The 23,482-nt window shown below is 35.7% G+C and overlaps 2 protein-coding genes across 4 annotated transcripts in view; one reads left to right on the top strand and one right to left on the bottom strand.

Annotated features, from left to right (window-relative positions):
- Nucleotides 1–1,510: 1,510 nt before the first annotated feature.
- Nucleotides 1,511–5,606, bottom strand: LOC119833793 (ribosome biogenesis protein BMS1 homolog). The gene is made up of 2 exons (XM_038357974.1): nucleotides 4,598–5,606; nucleotides 1,511–4,051 (listed from the first exon to the last, which is right to left on the bottom strand). Exons 1-2 carry the CDS (start codon nucleotides 5,499–5,501, stop codon nucleotides 1,545–1,547), a joined length of 3,411 nt encoding a protein of 1,136 aa, XP_038213902.1. The 5' UTR covers nucleotides 5,502–5,606; the 3' UTR covers nucleotides 1,511–1,544.
- Nucleotides 5,607–6,172: 566 nt separating this feature from the next.
- Nucleotides 6,173–23,482, top strand: part of LOC119833892 (protein Aster-B-like) — a 27,472-nt gene continuing 10,162 nt past the window's right edge. For 2 of the 3 annotated variants that reach the window (XM_038358113.1, XM_038358110.1), the window contains exons 1-8: nucleotides 6,173–6,393; nucleotides 7,489–7,599; nucleotides 14,466–14,547; nucleotides 15,347–15,430; nucleotides 16,468–16,621; nucleotides 17,182–17,339; nucleotides 17,925–18,077; nucleotides 20,455–20,556. In XM_038358113.1, coding sequence (XP_038214041.1) covers nucleotides 6,350–6,393; nucleotides 7,489–7,599; nucleotides 14,466–14,547; nucleotides 15,347–15,430; nucleotides 16,468–16,621; nucleotides 17,182–17,339; nucleotides 17,925–18,077; nucleotides 20,455–20,556 — 888 coding nt within the window. In that variant the 5' untranslated portion in view covers nucleotides 6,173–6,349. The remainder of the gene's footprint in view (nucleotides 6,394–7,488; nucleotides 7,600–14,465; nucleotides 14,548–15,346; nucleotides 15,431–16,467; nucleotides 16,622–17,181; nucleotides 17,340–17,924; nucleotides 18,078–20,454; nucleotides 20,557–23,482) is intronic. The other variant, XM_038358112.1, reaches the window with a different exon arrangement.

Below are 23,482 nucleotides of genomic sequence, written 5' to 3'. Positions count from 1 at the left end.
GGGGGGGGAGTGAGGGGTTATTCGTTGGGAGTTTTGGCGCACAACTGTAGATCGAGTATTCGACTATCGAGTGCTCTAGGAATTACGGAATACACCAATATCGGAATGTGCAAAGCCAGTGACCACGATGTATGTAAAAATTTTCTCTTCGAAAATATTTATTTATAATATTTTTATTTTTGTTAAAAAAATTGTTCAATCATCACACGGCTTAGTTGTAAATTTTTTGTGTCCAAAACGCATTGTGGTCACATTATGTTAGTACTATATAGTCAAATTGCGGTGGCTAGTCAAATCGGTCCGTTGTCCCAGTGCCGATGCGACCGATGCGGCGCCCCCGGCTCGCGGGCGGCGCCCGGGCGTCTCGCGCGCCTTATATCACTCGTACACATCAATCGTTCACGGAAAATTATATTTGTGCATATTATAAAGAGATATTTATTTAGTTCCGCGTCTCGCGCGCGAACACGCGAGTCGGATACTGTCTAGTATCGCGACTGACCGCCGTTTTGTATATTTACAAAGGCAAATGAAATGTACTTTTATTTTTAAAAGTATGATAAGTATAAGTGGTCGCGCGTCGTGCGTTCGGCCGCGAGGCGCGGCGATAGCGTAGCTTATCGGTGTAGCGACAGTCGTATATTCGCGATTCCTTCTACATTGCCAATCGTTCCTCAAATCGCTGACAATCTCGCGTAGCATCCGAAACTCCACAAGTGCCAACGTACGGACGCAGCTAGAAACAATAATTAGTATATATTTTGTATCAATAGACATTCCAGAACACCCCGTGGCTCGCGCTACCAAAGAGTACAGTTACCCTCGTAAGGAATTAATGTTATATAGGACGTTAGAGAAATTGTATATAATTTTTGCATGTTAACTCGATGGATAAGGCCGCGAACATCGGTGACATTCCAAGCTTGTGTGAGTTGGCTTCGCCCGGCGTCGGCGTGTCGGTGCGTCGGTGCGTCGGTGCGTCGGTGCGTCGGTGCGGACGGGCATTGCGATGTCGACTCGGATTTATATTCGGCGATTGTGTTGACCAATGTATTCTGAACTGTGTAACCTTTGTAAGACTCGATGCGATGACGTACGTTATGCATGATCATGAGGTAAATACAATTTACACAATATTATGTCTTGTTTTATTTCGATGAAATACCTTTTTTCTTAGGGTTAAAGCAAGTTTTAGAGGGTTAAAGTATATATAAACTTTGAATGATATTTTTTCAGAAAAGTTGATAAAACTATAATAATACCTACCCATGAATGTATGTATTTTTTATGATAATACAGAAACATCAGCTTCGGCACAGCAGTGCACTTCATTAATCTTAAATAAGAAGTTACGGTTTTTTATATTGGGAAAGCGGCCGGTTTGTGTCTCTCTAAGAACTACGTCATATTTTAAAATCAAGATGGCCAACAAGACAAAATGGGGTCGGAGGTTTTTTCTTAATTTAAATTTAATGTAATTTTTTGTGATAGAATAATAATATTTCTCGAAGAATATTAAAGTAACAATCGTTTATTAACAAAAATTACATTTGTGGTTTCTTTTTACTCGATGTTTTGCTTAAATTCCTACAAATTTTCTTCTTCAACTCCTTCTGTCGCTTTATTTTCCGCCATTCTTCTTCCTCTTTCTGCTTCTTGAACTTACTTATTCTTTCCTTGGTCGCCACCCTTTGATCGCTCTTCTTCTTTTCATAATTAGTTCGAATCATTTTCATAACATTGGATACTTTTTGTTCATACGGGCTCTTGATTACTGCTATCCTCTCTCCGAAGTTCTCTTTAGTATTCTTTGTCGATATCTTATTTTGTTTAAGCTTGGGTTTAAATCTATAAGGTAGTCCTTTCTGTAAATTCTTGGGAATGACCAACGGTTTGAACACTTTAGGCTGTCTGACGATCTCTGTATACATTGAGTCCGTGTTTGCCTCGCTCTTTATGTTCTTTTCGCGTTTCAGTTGTCCTTTCGTCTTCATTCCTTGCCAAGCGTTTTTATTTCCTATAGGCAGTAATAGATTAACTACTGGGGCGTAAAATTTAGTTACATCCACTTTGAACCACGTTCGACAGAAAATTATATCGCTCATTTGTATTTTGTCTTCAAACGTCGCACGGAACGCACCTTCTGGTTTGTTCAGGGCTTTTTTTATCTGTCCCCTAATACCAGATACTGTCTTTATTCTAGCTCCTTCAAATTTAGCTACTTCGAGTGTACTTGTGAACATATCTTTAATGAATGCAGTCTTTTTGTATATCTTAAGAGGTGTTCCAACCAATTTGAGTTTCTTCATAATTTGAGTAGACTTGTTGATTTCATTCACACTTCCAGTAGCTGCTATTCTAAAGCCTAATTGCTTTATTTCATTTGTACTATTAGTGACTGTTTGCAGAGCAAGGAAACCTGTATTTTGCGGTGTGATTGGTCCATAGAAGTGCATATTACACGTCACATGTTCTGGTGTATATTTCAAATACCTGCACTTAAGATCATCTTCGATCTTAGAATAAATAGGCAATGTTTGGAACCTTCGCCAGCCCAACGAAATGATCAATGGATCATTCGTTTTTAGAATCTTTTTGTACCATCTGTGCTTTTTAACTTTGCATGAAACAAAACCTATGTTTTGTTCTGCCATATTTAAAGCACCAATAAGTATTGGATAGCTCTCGTCAAAATTGGTAACAAATTCTGATGGCATATTTTTAAACAACATCCGAACATACAATCCTGGTCTGAACCCTTCAACCTCAACCCTCAAACCCTCATCTAGATTTTCAAAAACTGACTTGTTTAATTCCGATTGTTTTAAAGCTTCAGCTTTGAGGTTTTCGTAATACGAATGATCACCTTTTATTCTGTGATCATCAGGGTTATCATATTCTGCATCAAATTTGGCTTTCAATTTAAGTTTCTTATCAAGAATTTCAGATTTTGTTGGTTCACCTTTTCGTTTGGATCCTGGTTCTACAGTATCATCTTCAGTTTCCTTAGCTTCATGCTTTTCACCAGTTTCTAAATCCTCAAAGTCTCCATACATATCGTCTTCACCATCACTAGCGTCATCTAATTTAAGAAGCTCTTCTGCATCTTCATCTGCAGATCTTTTCCCAGTAACAAAACTATTAATCAATGCTTGTTTATTAGGTTCAGTAGTCCAATCTCTTATAGTTGGTTTATCTAATGCATAGAAGAAAGAACATTCATCAATATCTAATTGGTCTTTGTGCTTTTGCTTTGTCTTTTGAGAACTCGTAACTTTTTTGAACAGACCACCAATTTCTTCTTCACTCTCATCTTCCGACACTTCTTGATTCTGTGCCTTGGTTTTGTTACCGACTTCAAACTCGCCATACACAAGTTTCATTATATTTTTTGAAGTTTTCTGCCGCTCAAAATAAGCCATTGTAGCCTTTTCACCAAGTTTTTCTTTCCACTTTGAACCAAAATCTTCCTCATTTTCAGACTCTTCATCTTCATCATTGCTATCATTCCCTTCTTGTTCTTTGCCATCATTTCTTTCTTCTGTATCCATATCATTATCATCACCTTCTGAATCTGACTTGTTTTCCCAAGGTAATTTTGCACTCACTTCTTTTTCACTTTGGTCAATACCACTATCATTGTCAGAATCACTATCGCTTCCTGCCTCTGAGTCATCAGAACTTCCCTCATCATTTCTATCTTGTTGTAAGTATTCATCGTCCTTCAACATACTTGGATATATAACAGCACCACCACTAAATAATTTAAAGCCAGACTCTTGCATTTGTTCATCTACAGTTTCTTTTGTCTCTACAACATTTTTCAACAGTGCTTTCTTTTCATTGGTTTCTTCATCTTCTGCTTTATGAGAATGAGATCCTTTAAGTTCAATGTAGACAGCATCTTTATCATATACTATGCCTCCAACGCCAGAGAATGGTGCATATATTTGTCTTTCTCTCTCCATGAGGTGCCTCTTCTTTTCACTACTCGGCAAAGGACATGGGTCTGGTAGATATGATAGTTCATTTATTTTCATGTCACCAACACCTGTAATAAATAAAAAATTTGCCTTAACTAAGTAATAACATGGTTGCATCTCCTTTTTATTATTTTTTGTAAATGAATGACAAAAAAAAAATTAAGTTTGTTTACTTTTTATAGTGCCTTTTCACAATTTTGAAGTATATTAATGTTTTATTTTAAAAGCAGCTTACTTAATCGTACCAAAAAGGCATCAGTAAATCAGAATAAAATTCATGTAAATGTTACATAATAATACAAGTGTATAAAAGCATGTGATCCAAGTACAACTGTGAAGAAGGTACATGCAAGTACCATATAAATAATTATTTAAATGAAATAATTCAGAGTCTAGTCTACTTTAAAAAAATGCAATATATAAACAAAAACAAAAATTAAGAAAAATTGCAGGCCTATTTCACAACATAACCAAAAGATTAGTTAGTGACATTTTACGAGGATGATAATATGTTTATTCTTATTATAAATGCATAGTATGCCAGAATTCAAATGAAAAAAAAAGGAATTCTGAAGTCACTGAATAATAACTCAACCTTAAAATATTTGATTTACCTGCTATGTGTACCGTGGACTCCTTCATCAATGGCACACCTCTCACATATCCATACAGAACAACATCTCTACTAACTTTTGGATCTTTTCTTATATTCTCTTGGTTGGTTATATCTTCCATTCTATCTGCCAACATGTAAGCATGGGTTGTTCTCCAACTGAGCGCTCTAAACTTCATAACTGATATAAATCTTGCTAAATTCTTTATCTCATTCCTCAAATACTCTCCGTGAATAATACCTGATAAGTAAAAGAGCTTTGCTCCTGAATATACTTCTGTCCAAAACCTGTGCTTCAGTGTTTTCTTGGTCATTTTTAATTTCTTCGCATTCTTTATCATATCTAAGTGAGTCAACACACCCATGATTTTAGGCATACCATGCACTTGACAAATGTTGAGGAACTCGAATATTTCCATTTCAAAGCCAAAGCTCGCATCACACAGTAGAAGCACCAGGTCTGCACATTTTGCGATATCTATCATTGAATTTACGTCATTATTACATTCGATCAATGTAATCCGACGTTTCTTCGATGTGACGATAGTAATAGGACCTTTAGTGCTGGTTACGTTAGTTTTAATGAAACTTTTGATCAAGTTGTTTATTAGTGTGGTTTTTCCCACTCGAGGTGGCCCTACGACTGCAACGATAATCGGTGGCGGCTCTAGTGGAGTTTTATCCACCTGCGGAATATGTTGCTTCTTAGCGATGACATCCTCTTTCCTGCGAAATTGTCGTTCAGCGCGAACAACAGATTGAATAGCGAAAGCTTTTGGATTTCTCTGCCGCGCACTTAGGTTAGATTGATCGACTTGATTTTTCTTTTTCTTCTTTTCCGCTTTTCGACCAGCATGTTTAGCACGATGTGACTTTTTCTTATCAAAAATGGCATCGTCTGCCATATTTCAATACAAAGTAATGATTAAAACTGCGCGTAACATAAAGATTCAGAACCATAACATTTAAATTCACGTGTATTTTAAATTTTAAGTCAACTGTCAAGTGTCAATTGTCATATATCAGCGGTTGTTTGTCATTAGTAAAGTGTTGGTATTATTAAAAAAAAAATCTGTTATATTATGTTTATTCTTTTAACATTTTCTGAAACACAAATTAATTGTTTTTGATATATAAAAACTATTATAATACCTACAGTACCTATTAGTTGCAAAAAAATGAAATACTAGCGGTCCACCCAGGCTTCACCCGTGGTACATATATAGCCTATGCCTTCCTCAATAAATAGGCTTTCTAACACTAAAAGAATTTTTCAAATTGGACCGTAGTCCCTGATATTAATGCATTCAAACAAACAAAAAATAGATTATACAGCATTGTCGCATAGATCAAATTATAAAAAAAATGAAATAAGTTGCATATAAAGACTTTTAAACAGAAAACCGTTTATTTTTAACACTTAAAATTCTAAATTATATACATTTCGAAGTTAGAATCATGCATTTAAAGACACGAATTGTCTCTCAAAATATTTCATGTAATTATTGCATATTAAATTATGGCAACACTTCTCATTCAATAAGCATAAGCATAAGCGTTTGTTAGTTAAACGTCATATGTCAACTGTCACGATAAATCTTGGAATCGATGTTGCTTGATCTCTATTCTTTTGTGATTGTTTTATTTTAGTATATGAAATCGTCTATGTGGACTATGAAAATAAACAATAAAAATATAAATGAGTGCTCTCCAGTGCTAAACAACAAAGCTTACTAAATAAATTCCATCTACAATGACTTCCTCAGAATTAGAGAGCCGAAACGTCCCAATATCCATGTAAGTTATTAATTGTATTGTTGATAGTGAAAAGAGTTCACGGTTTCGTGTGTTAATTTTAATTAGTTAAATTTTCAATAACCTTTAATTATCGTTAAAAAATTGACGACCGTAACCGTGGCTCGTTTACATTAGATAACAATAACTCATGTTTACTTTATAAAGCGTTGGGTGTTATTGTGCATATTCATTTCTTATTAGCACTTATTTCAGTAACTATTATATGCGGAAAACGTAGTATTTTTATATGACGACTATAATTGATTTATATGACGACTGAAATTGAGGAACGTATTCTCGTATTTTCCTCCAAAAGTAATTGGTTTCCCTTTCGATTTTTTATATGCAAATTATAAATAAGCTTATTATGCAATTATAACAATATCATAATCTTCTGAAAAATGTATTATCTAAATGTAGTAAGAAAATGGGAAGTGGAATGATTTGTTGCTATTATTAAATAAACATCATTTGTTATCATGCTAGTCATTTAAGATAAGACTTTGCACCAAATAACTGTCTCACATACTCATATTTACATTTCGTCCCTATCACAAGTATTATTACAAATTAAAAGAGACACATATACTAACATAACTTTAGTTTATATACCTATATATATTTTTTGTGGTTATTGAACCCCACTTGCTCAATGCCTAATTGACTTTTAACATTTCCCTCACTGCACTCTCTGTGTGTCTGATCCTTGGATCTCATCCTGGCTTCTCCAAAGCTGATCTGATATAAAGTAAAATAATTATTTTTTACAAAAAACTTAACCTTGAAATTGTAAGACTTGAGACAAATTTTAAATGAACATGTAACTATCAGATTTGACAAAAAGAAGAATCACAATCGGTCCACTAGTGGAAAGCTCCGAGGCTCTTGAAACACCAACAACACAGTTGTTTTGAGAAGCTTCTCCTTTTTTGAGTTCATTTAAAAATGATGATGTGACTGTCTAATACAAAAAGTATTTTTACTGATAGTACAAACATTCATAGCACTCACACACATCCAAATAAATATCCAATGGTGAAAAATATTCTGATTGGTAATAGAAATATACAAATTAAACCAATTGAACCCTTTCAGGAGAAAATCAGTGGAGAATCTTGTAATATCATCGCAAGATGCCATCGGCCAGAGCATCAGTCAGGCTCTCAGTTTCTCGGGAATGAGCAACCCAGTATATCAAGAAACCAAGTGAGTGCATATCTCATACGCTTTTATATTCTTATGTTAGTTAGTTATGTAGTGTTGTTTCTATTCTTTCAAAATTTCTCATTCTTGTGTAGTGCTTAATCAATGTTTAACCGAGAACACCAGAAAGTTGAGAAAGCTAACAGTTAGCAGCTAGCTAAATATCTATATGCTCTGTCTGTGTTGAACCAAAATTAAAATCAAACTATATGACACATAAAATATAATATATGCCATGTGTCACACTATTTGGGGCTACTGAAAATCAGCACTGCGTATTAGTAAGCAGCATATGCTGAATAACTATTCAACTATACAAGGGTAACTACCCTTTTTAGCATCACACCAATTAGCTATAAGTCCACCTTTTTATTATATGTTTGTAAAGATTTTGTGGTGTTAAAGAAGTGTTCCTTCTTTCTTTCTTATTTGGTACAAACATATAAACAAAACATTGTCCACCTCCATAATAGAAGCAATTAGCAGATTAAGATTTAATCGCGGTAGAGAATTCCTTTTATATTATATCATTTATAAATAAGAAACTTGTTTGCAAGGCTGATTTCGGCCAAGTTCAAAAATTGAGAGTTATCAACTTTTTTTTTTATTTGAAAGATTGTGCCTCCCATGTGATCATTAAAGACGAATCTAGACTGTATTAATAATATCAAGCTAGAGTTTGATTAAACGCGCTAATCTTGGGAAATATTGGAAAAATTTCAAAAATTTTTTTAATTATAGATAGTTATGTGATCCCTAAATAATTATATATTGTTTACCACGCTCGAAGTCGGGGAGGACCGTTAGTTATGTATATAATTTATCGCCTTTAAAATCCCTTGCGTAGTCATTCATTTCGAAAAGGCAATAAATTATTGTAAACAGATAAGTTTTATCAATAAATTGAAACAATCATGTTGATATTTTAATTTCTCATTGCGACGAAAAGAAAGCAAATAAAAGAAAAGACAAATTTGTTATTTCGCCAAATAGCCTTACATCTGGCACGGATTCTGTTTTAACTCCTTTTCTTAAATTAATGTCAACCCATTTGGAACACTATGTACAGTACATAAATTTTGTTTCTTTGAACTTGTATGAATAATGCAAAAGCGTTATTCTTTTTATCGAGTTCAAAGAAAAGTTAAATATTAATAAAAAGTATGCGACGCGTGCTACTGCGTGTCGTACGGTGAATGAGGGAGTCGGAGGCCCTTTCCTATTCCCTTCCCTTCCCTTCCCAGTCCATTCCTTCTTTCCAGCTGTCAATCCTTTCCTTATCCATTTCCCCTTCAAAGAGGGCAGTGCATTCGCAAAGGCACTCTCTCGCGTGGACGGTGGTGATCGCTTACCAACAGGCGAACCACCAGCTCAGTTGCCCGCTATGACATGATAAAAATGTGTTTTTTGACAACAAGACTAATCGGTCTCCGTGAAAAATGTTATTCGTATTACTTCAAATGTTGCAATATGTCCTGTGTAACAAAAACAATATAGTGTCGGAGTCGGATTTAGGGGTGCGTAACCCTCCTGAAATCTAACATAAGAGAGACTTTTTAAAAGTAAAAAAACAAAAAACTCGACAGAAAAACATTGTCCATTGAATTTGGTCAACAATTTAAAGCCAAGGGGCTTCTGTGTTGCCCTGAGGTTTTCAAATCTCTAAACTCGGCCCTGGGTAGTAGCATGGGTAGAAAGAGTTGTATATGTCAGTACGAATATACTGTATGCAATTGGTGGAAAATTTAGTATCAAAACCACATATTTACTTAAACAGATTTATATGTTACAAAGGTCGATTGAGTCTTTTCATATTTTTTTTTATTTTGGTGAGTACTTTAAAATTTTGAGTTTGAAATTTCCTTGTTCTGTTTCTATGCTTTATTATCTACGGATCACGGTCTGAACTAAGCGTCGAATCGTTAATATTATCATTCATACACGTTACTGATTACGGATATCAATAATTGTTATTTATTGTCCGCGAATTTGCGTTGTTCACGCGTGTTTTACAAATTTGTACTGATTCACCTACGCTCCGACTCCGACAGTTCCATTCCGTCTTGTTCTTCGTAGTTTTTGTTGAGGTGTAAATTACTTTTATTATTACTTTCATGTCTTTGAAACAGAAATTTACGTTAATTGCTACGTTAAAGTAAAGGTGCGAACGTTATTAAAATAATATCAAAATGGGAATACAAGATGTGACTGGTGATAAGAGTGCAGTGAATTTTGCTCAATCGGAGTCCAAGTGGTTGCTGTTTTTAAAGTAAGTAGGTATAAAAATAGACTTATTTGAAAGAGTTACGTGTTTGTACAGCGCATACAGTAGTACAACGGCCTTGATCTCGCAGTAAATGGCGAAAATTTTGTGGTTATCACGATTCAATAGTAAATAATTATGATGAAAACTGCATTAAAACTATCGCGCGACAGCCCCTAAACAGTATCCCGAGCTAAAAACATGGTGTATGTAACTCGGGCTCGTCCCATTTGCACTATTTGTGCACGGAGCCCTAAAAAATGCGATATACATATATGTATAGTAATCAATACTCTATTTTCAAACCAGACTGAAATACTTATCGCGCAGTTTGGGCATATTGCTTTCTATTGTTTTGTTACAATCGGTCGAGTTGGTATGCGATTGTGATTACTCGCTCCAGTTTGAGGCTTTGTTTGCGTTGTGATAGTTCATAATTCATATAAAGGGCAGTCTCGTCTAGTCGATGGTCATTCCAACTCGGGCAATTATTTAATCAACTTCTTTTAGAAGCACTTTTACATTTATAACCACATATATGCAACCAGAATGATCGATTTAGCCCATATTTAGCCTCATTTGTATTAAATTCGAACAAAGAGTTCTCAGTTTCTATTCATAAAATCTTTTGAATTATTAACCGACGTTACTGAGAAGGAAGGAGGTTCTCTCTCAATGGTTTTTTTTTTGTTACTCGATAAATTCTTGGGTTTTCATCCGATTGTTGTTAATTTTTTTGTATTCGATAGAAAATTGTTGTCTTTTGGACTCATACTTGATTTGGGAATCCCTCCCTAGGAACGTGACCTCTTTTGTAGATAATGATTGTTTTAGAATAGAATTTTTATTCTGTGGTCAAAATTATGTGCAATTCTAAACATGCTAATGAATCAATTTCTATGTTGGTATTAAAATATCTGCGATTCCTCAAGTTTATTATTATGTCGGTTCTAAACAATTGTATAAGCTATTTATGGAGAGGAAGCCTTCCTGTAGTTAAGGCATATAACCCATTCATAGCTTTGTAAAGCGAGATTTACTGAAGATATAGCACGATCCAACTGTCTGGTTGTTAACAGTGTGGAGGCGTTGTGTTGTCACCGAGGTTATAATGTTTGTCACATTTTTAAGTTGTGAACCCAAATATAAAACCAATTATTTTAAAGATTGTTCGTAATCTATCAACTATTCAACTGTTCGAAAGTTATAGAGAACTAGATGCATTTATTTAGAAGGAGAATTTCAACAGATTTTTTTCGGTTGGTGAAATGTTTCATGGTGATATTTAACAGTCAACACAAACACTCTATAAAAGTTTGCGTAAGTTAAGCTTCTCCGATTTTTGGCGAGCTGCAGAATATCAACGTCAATAATGATAATAAACATTGTATTATTTAGCAAATTATTCGACCCGAGCGTTATCGCCAAGGTTGGAGTTACTGACCAATGAACTGTCGGCTATATCTAATGTAATCTGATTGATAATACCCTAATTAAATACCTGTAAAGTGCTCGATTGAATGTGCTCGATACAGATATCGCCGCTGAAAATGAGATTTTATACGAATAATAGTGATCTAATTTGGAATTAGTGAATTATATAGATATTAGGTGTAAGGTGAACTTTTCAAAGTATTTTAGTTGCGCCTTTTATATTATATTAGTTTTGATATATCTCTGCTGGCTTTAATACCCAAAGTGTAAAAAGAGATCCTATTACTTCTTAGTAATAGGGTCTCCCCCGTCTGTAGTCTGTGTGTCCGTCTCTATGACCGGGTGCCAACACGCTGTATCTCATTAACCGTGATAGTTAGACGTTTATTTTTTTTTCAGGGATTTTATATTTCTGTTGCCGCTATAACACAAAAATAATCGAAAATCTAGGGTAAGCTGAAATATGGATGGTTGACCAACTTTTGCGGAGAAAGAGAGAATTAATTGTTTTGATAAAATTCGACGGATAGTTCATTTCAGATTCTGAATGATTACATATTTGTACAATGCCAATTATTTTATATATTATGTATACTTCATTTTTGTACAATAAAGTTTTTTGTTATAAGTATTTTATGTATATTAACTTGTACATTAAAGTTTTCGTTATATTTAATGTATGTACAAGTTTATTATGACAGTGGTATTTTCCTCATCGAAATAATGATTTCTTTTGCTGTACATTGTGCTTTGTTTTTTTATTCTATAATCAGTTACCGTAGCATTAAGCTGAAAAGTGCTAATTTTGAGCGAGTCTATGCTAGTCTAGACTAGACAATTTAGATCAAATAAACACATAAAAATCCTAATCAACTTTGATCGAAATAACTATGTAAATAGTTCAGGAAAATTTACTGTACCCATAACCTAACACGAGGCGTACGTATCATTTCATTGTTTTTAATTCGGTGATTCATTACTTTGATATTTAATTTTGACCAAAATAAATAACTGGAAACGTTGCAACGTGGCGGCGTCGAGGTCGCGTTTTAAATAGTTTATTGTAAAAGACTCGCTAGGTAATTGTAAATATATTTTGTAATTGTTCAATTCACGGCCGGCTCAAACACTTGATTCGCTTACAATGTTTGGGTGAGATTTTCCTTATTTTTGTTTGTTTGTTGCTTATGTGCACATAGCGCTTTGTTGTTCTGATGGTGTGCTTTTAAGTTGATATTAAAATGTTTATGCGTGAAATGTTTTTTAGAATTTGGAAATTATATTTATTTATTATGTAACATACCCATACATATATTGTTTTGATTTGTTTTATAATAGACATTTTATTCTAGCAGGTACATGACCACGCTACCACGTTAAAAACAGATTAATTTTATAATTTTACGATTAACACTAATAGACACGCTTTAACGATATAAATTGTCTCACTTGCTCTTATACAAAGTAAGAAATGATTTAATCTTGGCGATGAATGGTCTTATCATTGATCGTTGAAGAGTCTACAAAGCTTAAATTAAATCTGTTTTGATGGGACAACATTGAGTAGATGTTTATTACATGTAAACCTATAAACATATATACGTACACGTGAAAATAATAAGAGTGCTAATAAACAGTTCCCACATATGTGGTATTTTCTTGTGTTTGATTTTATGCGAGTATTATACATTTAGAAATTAAAGACTTTTAAACGGATTTTAAACGCGATTTATTCATTATATTATTACCCCGATGTTTCGAACACTATACAGCGAGCGTGGTGGAGCGTGCCCATGACTATTTAAAAGTTCCCACATAATTAAAAAGTTCCACGTAAATAATAAGTCAACTTGATTACATCAAGGCATGAATACCGAGCAAGATGAATTTAGAAGTGTTTCTAGAACTTGTCAACCACAACTAGACACGTTCTAGAATCAGAAAAGCTAAGCTTGAATCGCCATACCCTACTAATAGTTGAGTAACGTTTAACACTTACGTTGCCCACCCGGGTGAGCGCCCGACCGAGTACCACCCTTCCGGCTCGTGAGCTGAGGTTCGTGGTCCCCATCAAGGGGACGCCCTTGAGCGTGTCGCTACCAGGGTGAACCCTCAGTTCACTCACGCATCCGTGCTAAGATGTAGTAGCCCTTCTGGAAGATATCGAGGTCACCACATAAATAAAAAATAAAGACATAAAATAAAAACACAGCGGTGGCCGTGCTACGTCACACCGTCATGGCTCGGTGGTCAGCTTGCAGAACAGCTAAGCTATTTTTATTTCGTTATCGCTTTTTGTTTTTGCCAGCCGTACTTAGTGTTTGGTTTCTCTTCTCGCTGTCTTGCTGATTTGTTGCGTGTTCGTTTAGACGCGATGACGGGGAATGACGTATGTTCTTTGTTGTTGTTTGTTTTTATGAAGGCAATTAGTATTGAGGGAATTAATGCTTTTGTATTATATTGACCGTCAGCCTTGTTGTTTGTAATGGAAATAGGTACTATAAAAGTACGTAACCGACCAATACAAAATTATCAAAACTTTTCTTATTCATGTAAAATTTCACAAGTGCTTTTAAAGAGACCTATTTGTATTATAACTATTTCTCCGCTATAACTTGGACGAACTGCTAGTTGTGGGTTAATGGGGGATTGAATTCGATGTCAGCCGGGTCTAGTGGTAGTAGATAGATACTACTAGTAAAGTAAAGTAAAGTAAGTAAAGATACTTTGTAATATCACAAGTAGTAGGTTCTTCATACTTATGTACTGCCTACATGGCTGGGTTGGTACCGACTTCAAATAGATGAATGGGTATCGCTTATAATAATTATTCTTTTTTTCGCTTTTGAGTGCTTTTGAAGCCGGTAATTTTTTTTTTTTAAATAATTTATTGAATGTGGGAGTCGACTCTACGTTTCGGTGGGGGATTGGGTCAACTCGCACCGTTTAAGGTACCAGACCAGACAGAAGATCGGCGTGAAATACTAGCATCTTGCTGTATTTTGTTCGGTAGCATTTCCACACCCTTTCCATTCCTTTATTTCCGTCGTTAATCCGTTCCTTATCCCTTAAAAGTGGACAACGCATTTGCATCGACTCTATCAGCCTGCAATGCCATAAAAATTTGTCCATATAAATGCATAATATTAAGCTTATATATATTTTCTTGCAGAAATCTGTCACGGTCACCATCACCATCTCTTAGAATAACGGAAGCCAAACAGGACAATAATATAGACAGTGAATATGAAAGGGTGAGTGTAGATTTTCTACTTGGATATAAAAAATGGCGTAGTGTATACTGCCTTCTCTACATCGTATAGAAATAATAATTAAACTCAGTTGAAGAAACGTGTGAAATAACACCGTTCCTGGGGAGGGGGTACCACTCCTGATTCTTAACTTTATCTCCTGTCAAGCACAAGAGAATTTCACGCCAAATGGTTGAAAACCCACGAAGTTATTGAGTAACAAAAACAAAGAAAGCGAATTATGCGCAAGTTCGTACGAATGGCTACATTTCTTATTTATTAAGTCATAGCGGACAACTGAGCTGGTGGTTCGCCTGATGGTAAGCGGCTACCACCGCCCATGAACGTTCGCAGAGATAGTAGTTCCTCAGCCAAAGCGCTGCCCGGTTTAAAGGGGTGAGGGATAAAGAAAATATTGACGACTGGAACGAAGGAATGATCTGGAAAGGGATAGGAAAAGGAAACGGGCCCCCGGCTACCCCCACTCACTGTGCAAAATAGTCATCATCATCATCATCATCTTTAGCCCATATATGTTCCCACTCCTATGAGTATTCAGGCCATAATCCACTATACTGGCCAAGTGCGGGTTGGCAGATGTCACATGACGTCGAACTTTAGATTCTTGGACATGCCGGTTTCCTTACGATGTTTTCCTTCGCCGTTTTATGTAAGCGAAATACAGTAGCATACTACTATTTTACGCCGGTTTCCTGTGGGGGTGCGGTACTTCCCCGGTGCGACATTCGGGGCGACCATAAAGATTGGCGAGCACTGTATGTAAATGCGTTTTTGCCAGCAGAGCGACGTACCGCTCGGCGCGGGCGACGCGCCCGTCGGCGTGGACGCGGCGCTCGCTGCGGCGCTCAAACCGGATTTTAATAAGGTATCTATATGACGTGTATACTTGGACAACGTTAGGTATCCTACTACTACTAATCCTACTATCCTATCCTACTAATATTATAAATGAGAAAGTTTGTAAGGATGTGTGTGTGTTTGTTGCTTTTTCACGCAAAAGCTACTGAACCGACAGCTGGACAACTGGAATAACATATAGGCAACGTTTTATCCCGATATTATATTATTTACAACTAGTTATTTTATAAAATGTTAATTTTGTTTTGAAATTTATTATATTGGATACTAACGATCCGGCTCCGTCTTCGAGTGTATAAATTCAGCATCGTTAACTTAATTCAATAATTATTAGTTATTAGTGAATATTTTTAACACGTATGCTATTAGTATTGTTGCATGCTAAACTATTCTAGGCATAAGCGTAGAATGACTATTCTACGATTATCTAGGTACAAAATACGCCTAAGATAATTTAGGCATAGTTTGTTCCTGGATGTTGTACCTAAAATATGAAAACAAATATAGTCTAGGGACCTATTAATATATATGTTACAGTTAGAAGCCGATTTTCGTTAAAATACGTTTTCGCTTCTTAGAACTGGTTGTAGCTGAATCTCTGTGTTAGTAAGAGTTCTAACTCAGAAAAGCACGTTAAATATTTGAATATATGTATTTCCTCAAGAAATTTATGAAGCGCCGAACGAACCGAGCGCCCGAAGCGAGCGTACCGCGACGGTAGCCGATCAGTGTTAGAATCGACTTTAAAGCGTATTCCACTGAAACAGAACCCAGTATGGAATGAATAATTCTAGTTGAAACTAGTTGTAACAAAGGCGTTCGGATACAACTAGTTCTTACTAGGGTAAACGCCTTGTAACAGAAAACGGGTTTTAACTGTAACAACAAAGATGATGTAACATCGAGATATTGATAGTCCAATAATCAACACATCTGAGTATTCATCTGTACTATATTATTGAGTTATCGAAACCGCGACATGAACATGTACTGTGTGATTCTATTTATTTTAGCAAATTTCTAATATCTCCGTAATTCCACCAGCAGCTGTCAAACCCAGGGTCTCGCAGTTCCGACGGCAGCGGGAGGGCCAAGAAGAAGAGCTGGTACAACTCCCTGTACCCCACGTACAAGAGCAAGTCGGAGGACTTCAAGCGGCTGTTCAAGGACCTGCCTGATGATGAGAGGCTCATAGTAGGTGCGATGTTTGGTGACTGGTTCAAAAAAAAAAACAATTAAAAAATAATTACGCATTCAGTATTGTTTATTCTACTTGAATTAAGAATTAATGACAGCTGTTTAGCACAGTTTAGCCACGGGAATTAGGAGACTTGACTTCGTTAAACGACCTACTCTTAAATAAGCGATCCCCCTCTCTCTCTCTATCTCTCTCCCCGCCTTTCTGCCCCTCTCATTATTTTATTCGACAGCTTCACACATTTCAAATTCAAAATCAAACGTTTGTTTATTCAATCAAACTTCTTATAGAAGCACTTTTGAATCATCATAACACTATTGTGACATTTACAACTGGTTCGAAAAGCAGAATGTACCCGATCCTAAAGTTGTTCAAAGTTGCTTCCCGCGTCTGTCTGTACGTATGTATGATCATATCTTTAAAACTACACAACGGATTTTGCTGGGGTTTATTTTAATAGATAGAGCGATTCATGAGGAAGGAATTATTAAATTACATCGATGTTTAACGCGTGCAAAACCGCGGGCAAAGACCGGTTATGTATAAAGCCGTCCGTGCAGACTACTCGTGCGCGCTGCAGCGCGACATCCTCGCGCACGGGCGGCTGTACGCGTCGCAGAGCTACCTCTGCTTCTACGCGAGCATCTTCGGCTGGGAGACCTCGCTGACGCTCCGGTGGAAGGACGTCACGGCCATCACCAAGGAGAAGACCGCTTTGGTGAGCGTTTGGTGATGTGTGTGCGTCGTCATCACCGCATTGCATGATGTGGTGATGACGGTTTTTAATTTGTGCTTTGTCATTACGAAATATCGATTGCTTTTATAAAGCGATATAAATTTCTTAGTTCAACTAATTTCATCATCATCATCATCATCAGCCCATTTATTTTCTCATTGCTGGGACACAGGCCTCCTATGAAGGTTCAGGCCGTAATACAACACGCTGGCGAAGTGCGGGATGGCAGATATCATATGTCGCCGAACTTTTAATTCTTGAACATGCCGGTTTCCTCACGATGTTTTCCTTCACCGTTTCGAGCAGTGGTGATTTTATTCACAAGTGCAGATAAATTGAAAAATCGGTTTATTCCCTGCATGCTCGCCCGGTCTCGAACCCCGACTTATTGGTATAGATATAGATTTTGAAGTCCGAAGTTCTCACCACTGAGCCAACCACTGCTTTTTCATGATTAATTTATAGAACTAAAATTTCATCTAATTTTTTCCGTCGTGAACACTATTATTATGTAAATTTCAGAACAAAATCTTTTATCATTTTATCAAACCCACGTGTAACTCCCAGGTGATACCAAACGCGATTCTAGTATGTACGGATTCGGACAAGAACTTCCTCACGTCGTTCTCGGGGCGCGACAAGGCGTACCTGATGCTGTTCCGCATCTGGCAGAACGCGCTCATGGACCAGCCGCTCACCACCAACGAGATCTGGCAGTGGGTGAGTGACCATATGTGAGCTGGGTGTTTATTTGTATGTCTGTCAAGTCGCAATTGAAATCTTTTATTGTTTTTACCAGCGTTACCTTTCCCAAATTGGAATTACTCCTTTAAGACGTCATGGTAGGCAACTAGAGGTCCGTGTACATATTACACCCCCATTACACCTATCCTTTTACACACTATAGGATCACTAGGACAAATGTTTTACGAAAAAGCTGATATTAGGTCTTTGTCCTGAGTAATACTCTCTATAATAAATCTACTGATTAGCAAGACCATACAAACAGATTTCATAAAGTTGGTATATTGTTATTATATCATAATCACAAATCTTTCCTTTCTCTCTATTTAGTTTGATAAGATTTTTAGTAAAATGCTATTATTTTTAAAACCGTTGACCTGTGAAAAAATAAGGTTTTCAATTCAAATGGTTTTTTTTTATATTGCCTCATAACTTTGGACTGGGTGATCCGATTGTGACCATTTATTTATTTATTTCAAAGCTGGGACATCCCGTGTGATATTTTCCCCCATTTAAATTTTCCTGACAATTTGCGGACGGTTTAGTTTTTGGTTTAAAAAAAAGGTGTGTGTGCGATTCACACACGATAGAAGTGAAACTTCAGTAATATAAAATAGTATGTATATTTCTGTCTCATTCTTGGCCGGCTTAATTCTACACATTTTTGTATTTGTGTCTCTTACCTGTCGTTTTTTCCGTTGCATCAGGTTTGAAATCACAACGATTCTAAAGAAGTTTCACTTCAAAAATAGTTATTTCCCATCGCGATCGAAAGTTTTCCTCAAAGAAATCGGTAAAGCAAATCTGTAGCGCACTCTATAACAAATGTATGCACATAATTCCCCGTCGAGCCGCGAGCGCGGAATATTTTGCTGGTTGTTTTGACACGATATTAGAATTACAAAGTTTTCGGCTCAGCGCACCCATGTGTCCTTGGAATTGGTATGCGCGGTGTTTGCTGTGCTGGATACGAATCCCGGGGGAGACGAGGATGATATGATATGGATTACTAGAGGACTGTCCCGACTTCGCCCGTGCTACACACATAGCCTGTAGCACTCAGTTGTCATGTTGCAATGGTCTAAGAATTTCTAAAAATCGACATAGTTTCTCAGGTTAGCGCGTTCAAACCAATTCTTTGGCTTTGTATTCTTGGTATAAATAAATGGAAACTTGGTGTACCTCTTGGTTTTTCTACTTACGCTGGTTCTATTGATTTTAATTAGACTACTTAACTTTAAAAAACTACATTTTCAAGATTTCGTCGTAATGATTAAGCTGAACTTAAAAATTTTCACTTTATGGATCATAAACCTATTCATTGCTTAAAGATTCAATTTAATCGCGTAGTGTGACGCATTAGAAGTGTTGACGAAATGGGTAACGCGAGAGTGAGGACCACATTTCGAGTAGTAGCGAATTCGTTTCAGTTAAGGATGCGCGTTCACTGAAAAGTTTGAGTTGCGATATTTTTTTTCTATTCATGATAATATTTCCGAAGCCGCGAGTACAATGGTTATAAACTTGGACGTGATGTGATGGTGAGCTGTTTAATGGAATATTATCGCGCGTGAAGACATATGCGGTTCAAATAATCTTTCTAGACAATATATAAAACGCAAAGGTGACTGACTGACTGATCTATCGATAACATTCTCTGTTTTATATTGTAATGTATGTTATGTTTTTGTATGTATGTTTATGCTATTTTTAAAGAAAAACTACGGGTCCAAATTCTAAAATTCTCCGTTCGAAAGATGCATTCTTACTGAGTGAAATAGGCTGTATATGTACCACGTGCGAAGCCGGGAGGATCATCTTGTACATATATATTAATGGGAAAAATATTAGCATTTTTTAGACAGCATACTGAAGATCCATCTATCTCAGACATGTTCTAAATGTTTTTAAGAAATAATCTGAATGTCTTTTTAAGTCTTTTTAAATTAAATTAAACATCTAATGGTATAATTTGTTTTACAAATTTCCCCGAAACGCCGTGTTAAATAATATAATAAATGAATCGCGTTTAAAATTTCTAAATGTATAAAATCGAAGCGTAAAATCGAACTCAATAAAATACTATACATCGTATCTCATATCCTATTATCCTTCTAATAATATAAATGCGAAAGTTTATAAGGTGTATATATTTGTTACTCTTTCACGCAAAAACTACTGAACCGATTGCAATGTAATTTGGTATGTAGATAGCTAGCTGAACAACTGAAATGACACATATTCAACTTTTTATCCCGATGTTCTTACGGGATACAGACTTACGCGGGTGAAACCGCGGTGCGCAGCTAGTATAAGATAAATTGATTTGAAATGTCTCTCTATCCGGCGTCAGGTGCACACTTGTTACGGCGAGGAGCTGGGGTTCGATTCCGACGACGAGGGGTACACGCGGGACGCGCCCGACGAGCCGACGCAACCGCCCGACACGTCGGAGGTGAGTGTCGACATTTTTTGGATATTAAATGGTACTTTCTGACGGGTTTTAAACCCGATTTAATCATTATGTTATTTATCCTTACGTTTTTTGTACATTATTACGCACTTATAATAAAAAAATCCCTATAATACGGCCTGATCTCTTTGAAATTATCTACACTAATATTATAAAGAGGAAAACTTTGTTTGTTTGTTTGGTTGTAATAAATAGACTCCTAAACTACTCAACGGATTTTAATCAAATTTGCACACCAGATTTTCACATCAGATTTTCACCAGATATTTGCAGATTGATTCAACTTAAAAGATAGGATAGTTTATATTTATAAATTGTACACTCAGCATTTAGTTTGTTGTGATGTATACTTGTTTTGTTTAACAATTACTGTGTAACAATTACTGGTAAACGTTCAAAGAAATAGATAAATAAATATTTGTCCAATTACAATAAATTACTACGTACCGTGCGGAGCTGGACCGTGCAGCTAGTATATATAAATATAAACTGAGCTGGTGGTGCGCCTGTTGTTCGCCCAAGAACTCTGCCCGCGTTTAAGACCTAAGGGATAAGGAAAGGATTGACGACTAGACCGAAGGAATGGTTTGGGCAGCGTGAGGGAAACGGAAGCAGGCCTCCGGCTCCCCCACCACACCACATTTGGAGAGGTGTAAGGTCAATTGCAGACCTTTCGCCTCTACAAATGGATTGCCAACTTTAATTGGCAAGAGATTAGGAAAGGATTGATGAGAGGAATATAGGAAAAGACTGGGAATAAGAATGAAATACTTATAATTCTTGTGGCATTGTGTCGCCAAAATTGTCTGAACCCTCTAATCTATCAAAATGTTTACAATCGGTCTTGCCAAATTGCGTAATACGTGTGTAGATAAACAATTATATTGTACATATGCGAAGTTAGATTCAAATCATTCGTATGTTTTTTATTCTTTTTATATTGTTTTTGCGATTTTTTTGTCGAAATAGCTAAGCAGATTTAAAAGTTTTCAGGACATTATAATTGGTTTTTATATCGGATGAAATCCGAAGTTAAAAATACCGCGAAATAATAGAAATACACGTTCAATTATTCTTTCTTTTTAATCTTGAAATTTCTTTCGAAACAATGAGAAACTTTTCAAAGATAAATTGAGACCGTACAAAGCAAATTCATTAAAGCTTTGTTTGACACAATACGAAAACTCTGTTGTATTTATTAATTTCCTTTATTATTTATACAATTGAATTATTAATATCGGACATACGCGCACCTGCTGATACATTATCAGTATATCAAAGATAATTCAGCGAACGGTGATAAACATTCGTGATGCAGTCATGGTGAGGATCGGGCGTAAGAGAAAAGTGTGTGTTATATTGTGTATTAAGATTTGCTTCATATGTACAAAAACATTAAATGCCCGCCGGCTACTAGGAAACTTGTGTTGAAATGATGAGTTTTAAATCGGGATTTAAGTCAGTTTTATGTGACAGTGTGTGTGTGTGTGTGTAATTTTGCTGTGAAAGAGTGGTGGTAGAGCGGCGCTTTTTTAATTCGTGGTTAAGTCCGCAAGTTTTGATTAAGTAGGGAAATGAGTCATTGGCGCGTCTTTTAGATGTAAAGTACAAGTTAAACTTTTATTTATACAATAAGACTTCTTAAAGAAGCATTATTGAATCGTCATAACACATTTTTAACATTTATATGAATACACCCACGATACCATTTGTATGAATTTAAATGTGACAAACAAAGTAAATAACAATGTGTTTAGATAGTCCAAGAAAATGGGTAGGGTAAATGCGAATTTGAGATTAAAACTTGAATTTTTGATATAATTTACTTTGAGGAATCTAAAAACGAACTGTGCAAGTTTTTTTTAAATTCACCCCCGAGAAGGGGTGAAAAAAAATAAATAAAGTCGTTTTTTTGAAATTTTGGCGAAACCGTAAGTGTTGGAAAAAAAGTTTTAAATAAAATTTGTAGAGCGTAAAATTTTACACAAAAATGTTTCTATGAATTTTTTTCCTAAAATTGAAATTAACTGAGATAGGGTAGTTAGAAGCTAGGGGATGATAACTGCAACTTTAAAAAATCATAACTTATTGAAAAATTGATAAAACTCATATATTTTTTTAAATTACTTATATAATTATAAACTTTGATCCTAGAGAAAAAAAAAATTTTTTCAATTGTTTATAACAAAATTATATGAATGTGAAATTTTTATTTTCAAATTAAATCAAATATATATATATATATATATATATTTTTTTTTTCAATACATTAGTATTTCAAAAAATTGACCATACGCATTGAAATTTAATTTTTACTTTTACCTGTTATTTTCAAGCAGGTATAAAATAATTTACCTGGTGAAAGATATTGTGGGGCGGCGACTTTGCTTTTACTACCGGATTTGGTACCTTATGCGCATGCGCCAGTTGTTCTCAATGGGCCTCTATCTGTGTGGTTTTGAACATGTGATAGTTTCTATATGTAGAGTGTAATGTGATCATATACGACTTTTACTGACGCAAAATATTTTGGAGAGTATTTAGAAATCATAAGATTAAGAAAGATTGTCAAAGAAAGAAAGTAATAGAGATAGATCAATAAGAATGAGAAAGAGGAGATGCGTGACAATCATTTGTGCTTCTTTGTCGTTTTATTTTATTTAGTTTTTTTTTACTTTTAACATTTCCGCCCGCCTTTGTTAAACTGGTTTAACAAACTACTCTTCTTTAATTGGTAAAAGTCTCAGCTTAGTGATTGATCTTTCAACGACGCTGGTAGCCGTTTTGATTGTCACTACTCGAACATGACCATCTTTTCCAGGATGCACCATGATGATTTGTCCAAGTGGCCATTTTGATGGTGGACATCGTTCATCGATGATGAGAACCAGATTTCCGACTTGAACTT

This window comes from Zerene cesonia, chromosome 18, assembly GCF_012273895.1.
Source record: "Zerene cesonia ecotype Mississippi chromosome 18, Zerene_cesonia_1.1, whole genome shotgun sequence".
Lineage (NCBI taxonomy): Eukaryota > Metazoa > Arthropoda > Insecta > Lepidoptera > Pieridae > Zerene > Zerene cesonia.
Note: the sequence above shows the minus strand (reverse complement) of the source record. Positions and strands in the feature narration are given on the sequence as shown.

What these genes read in the sequence shown, in the direction of transcription:
- LOC119833793 (XM_038357974.1), bottom strand. Translation starts at nt 5,501, where the DNA reads ATGGCAGACGATGCCATTTTTGATAAGAAAAAGTCACATCGTGCTAAA. An exon ending in GTCCACGGTACACATAGCAG is followed by an intron (nt 4,052 to 4,597) that starts GTAAATCAAATA and finishes TATTTATTACAG; the next exon opens with GTGTTGGTGACATGAAAATA.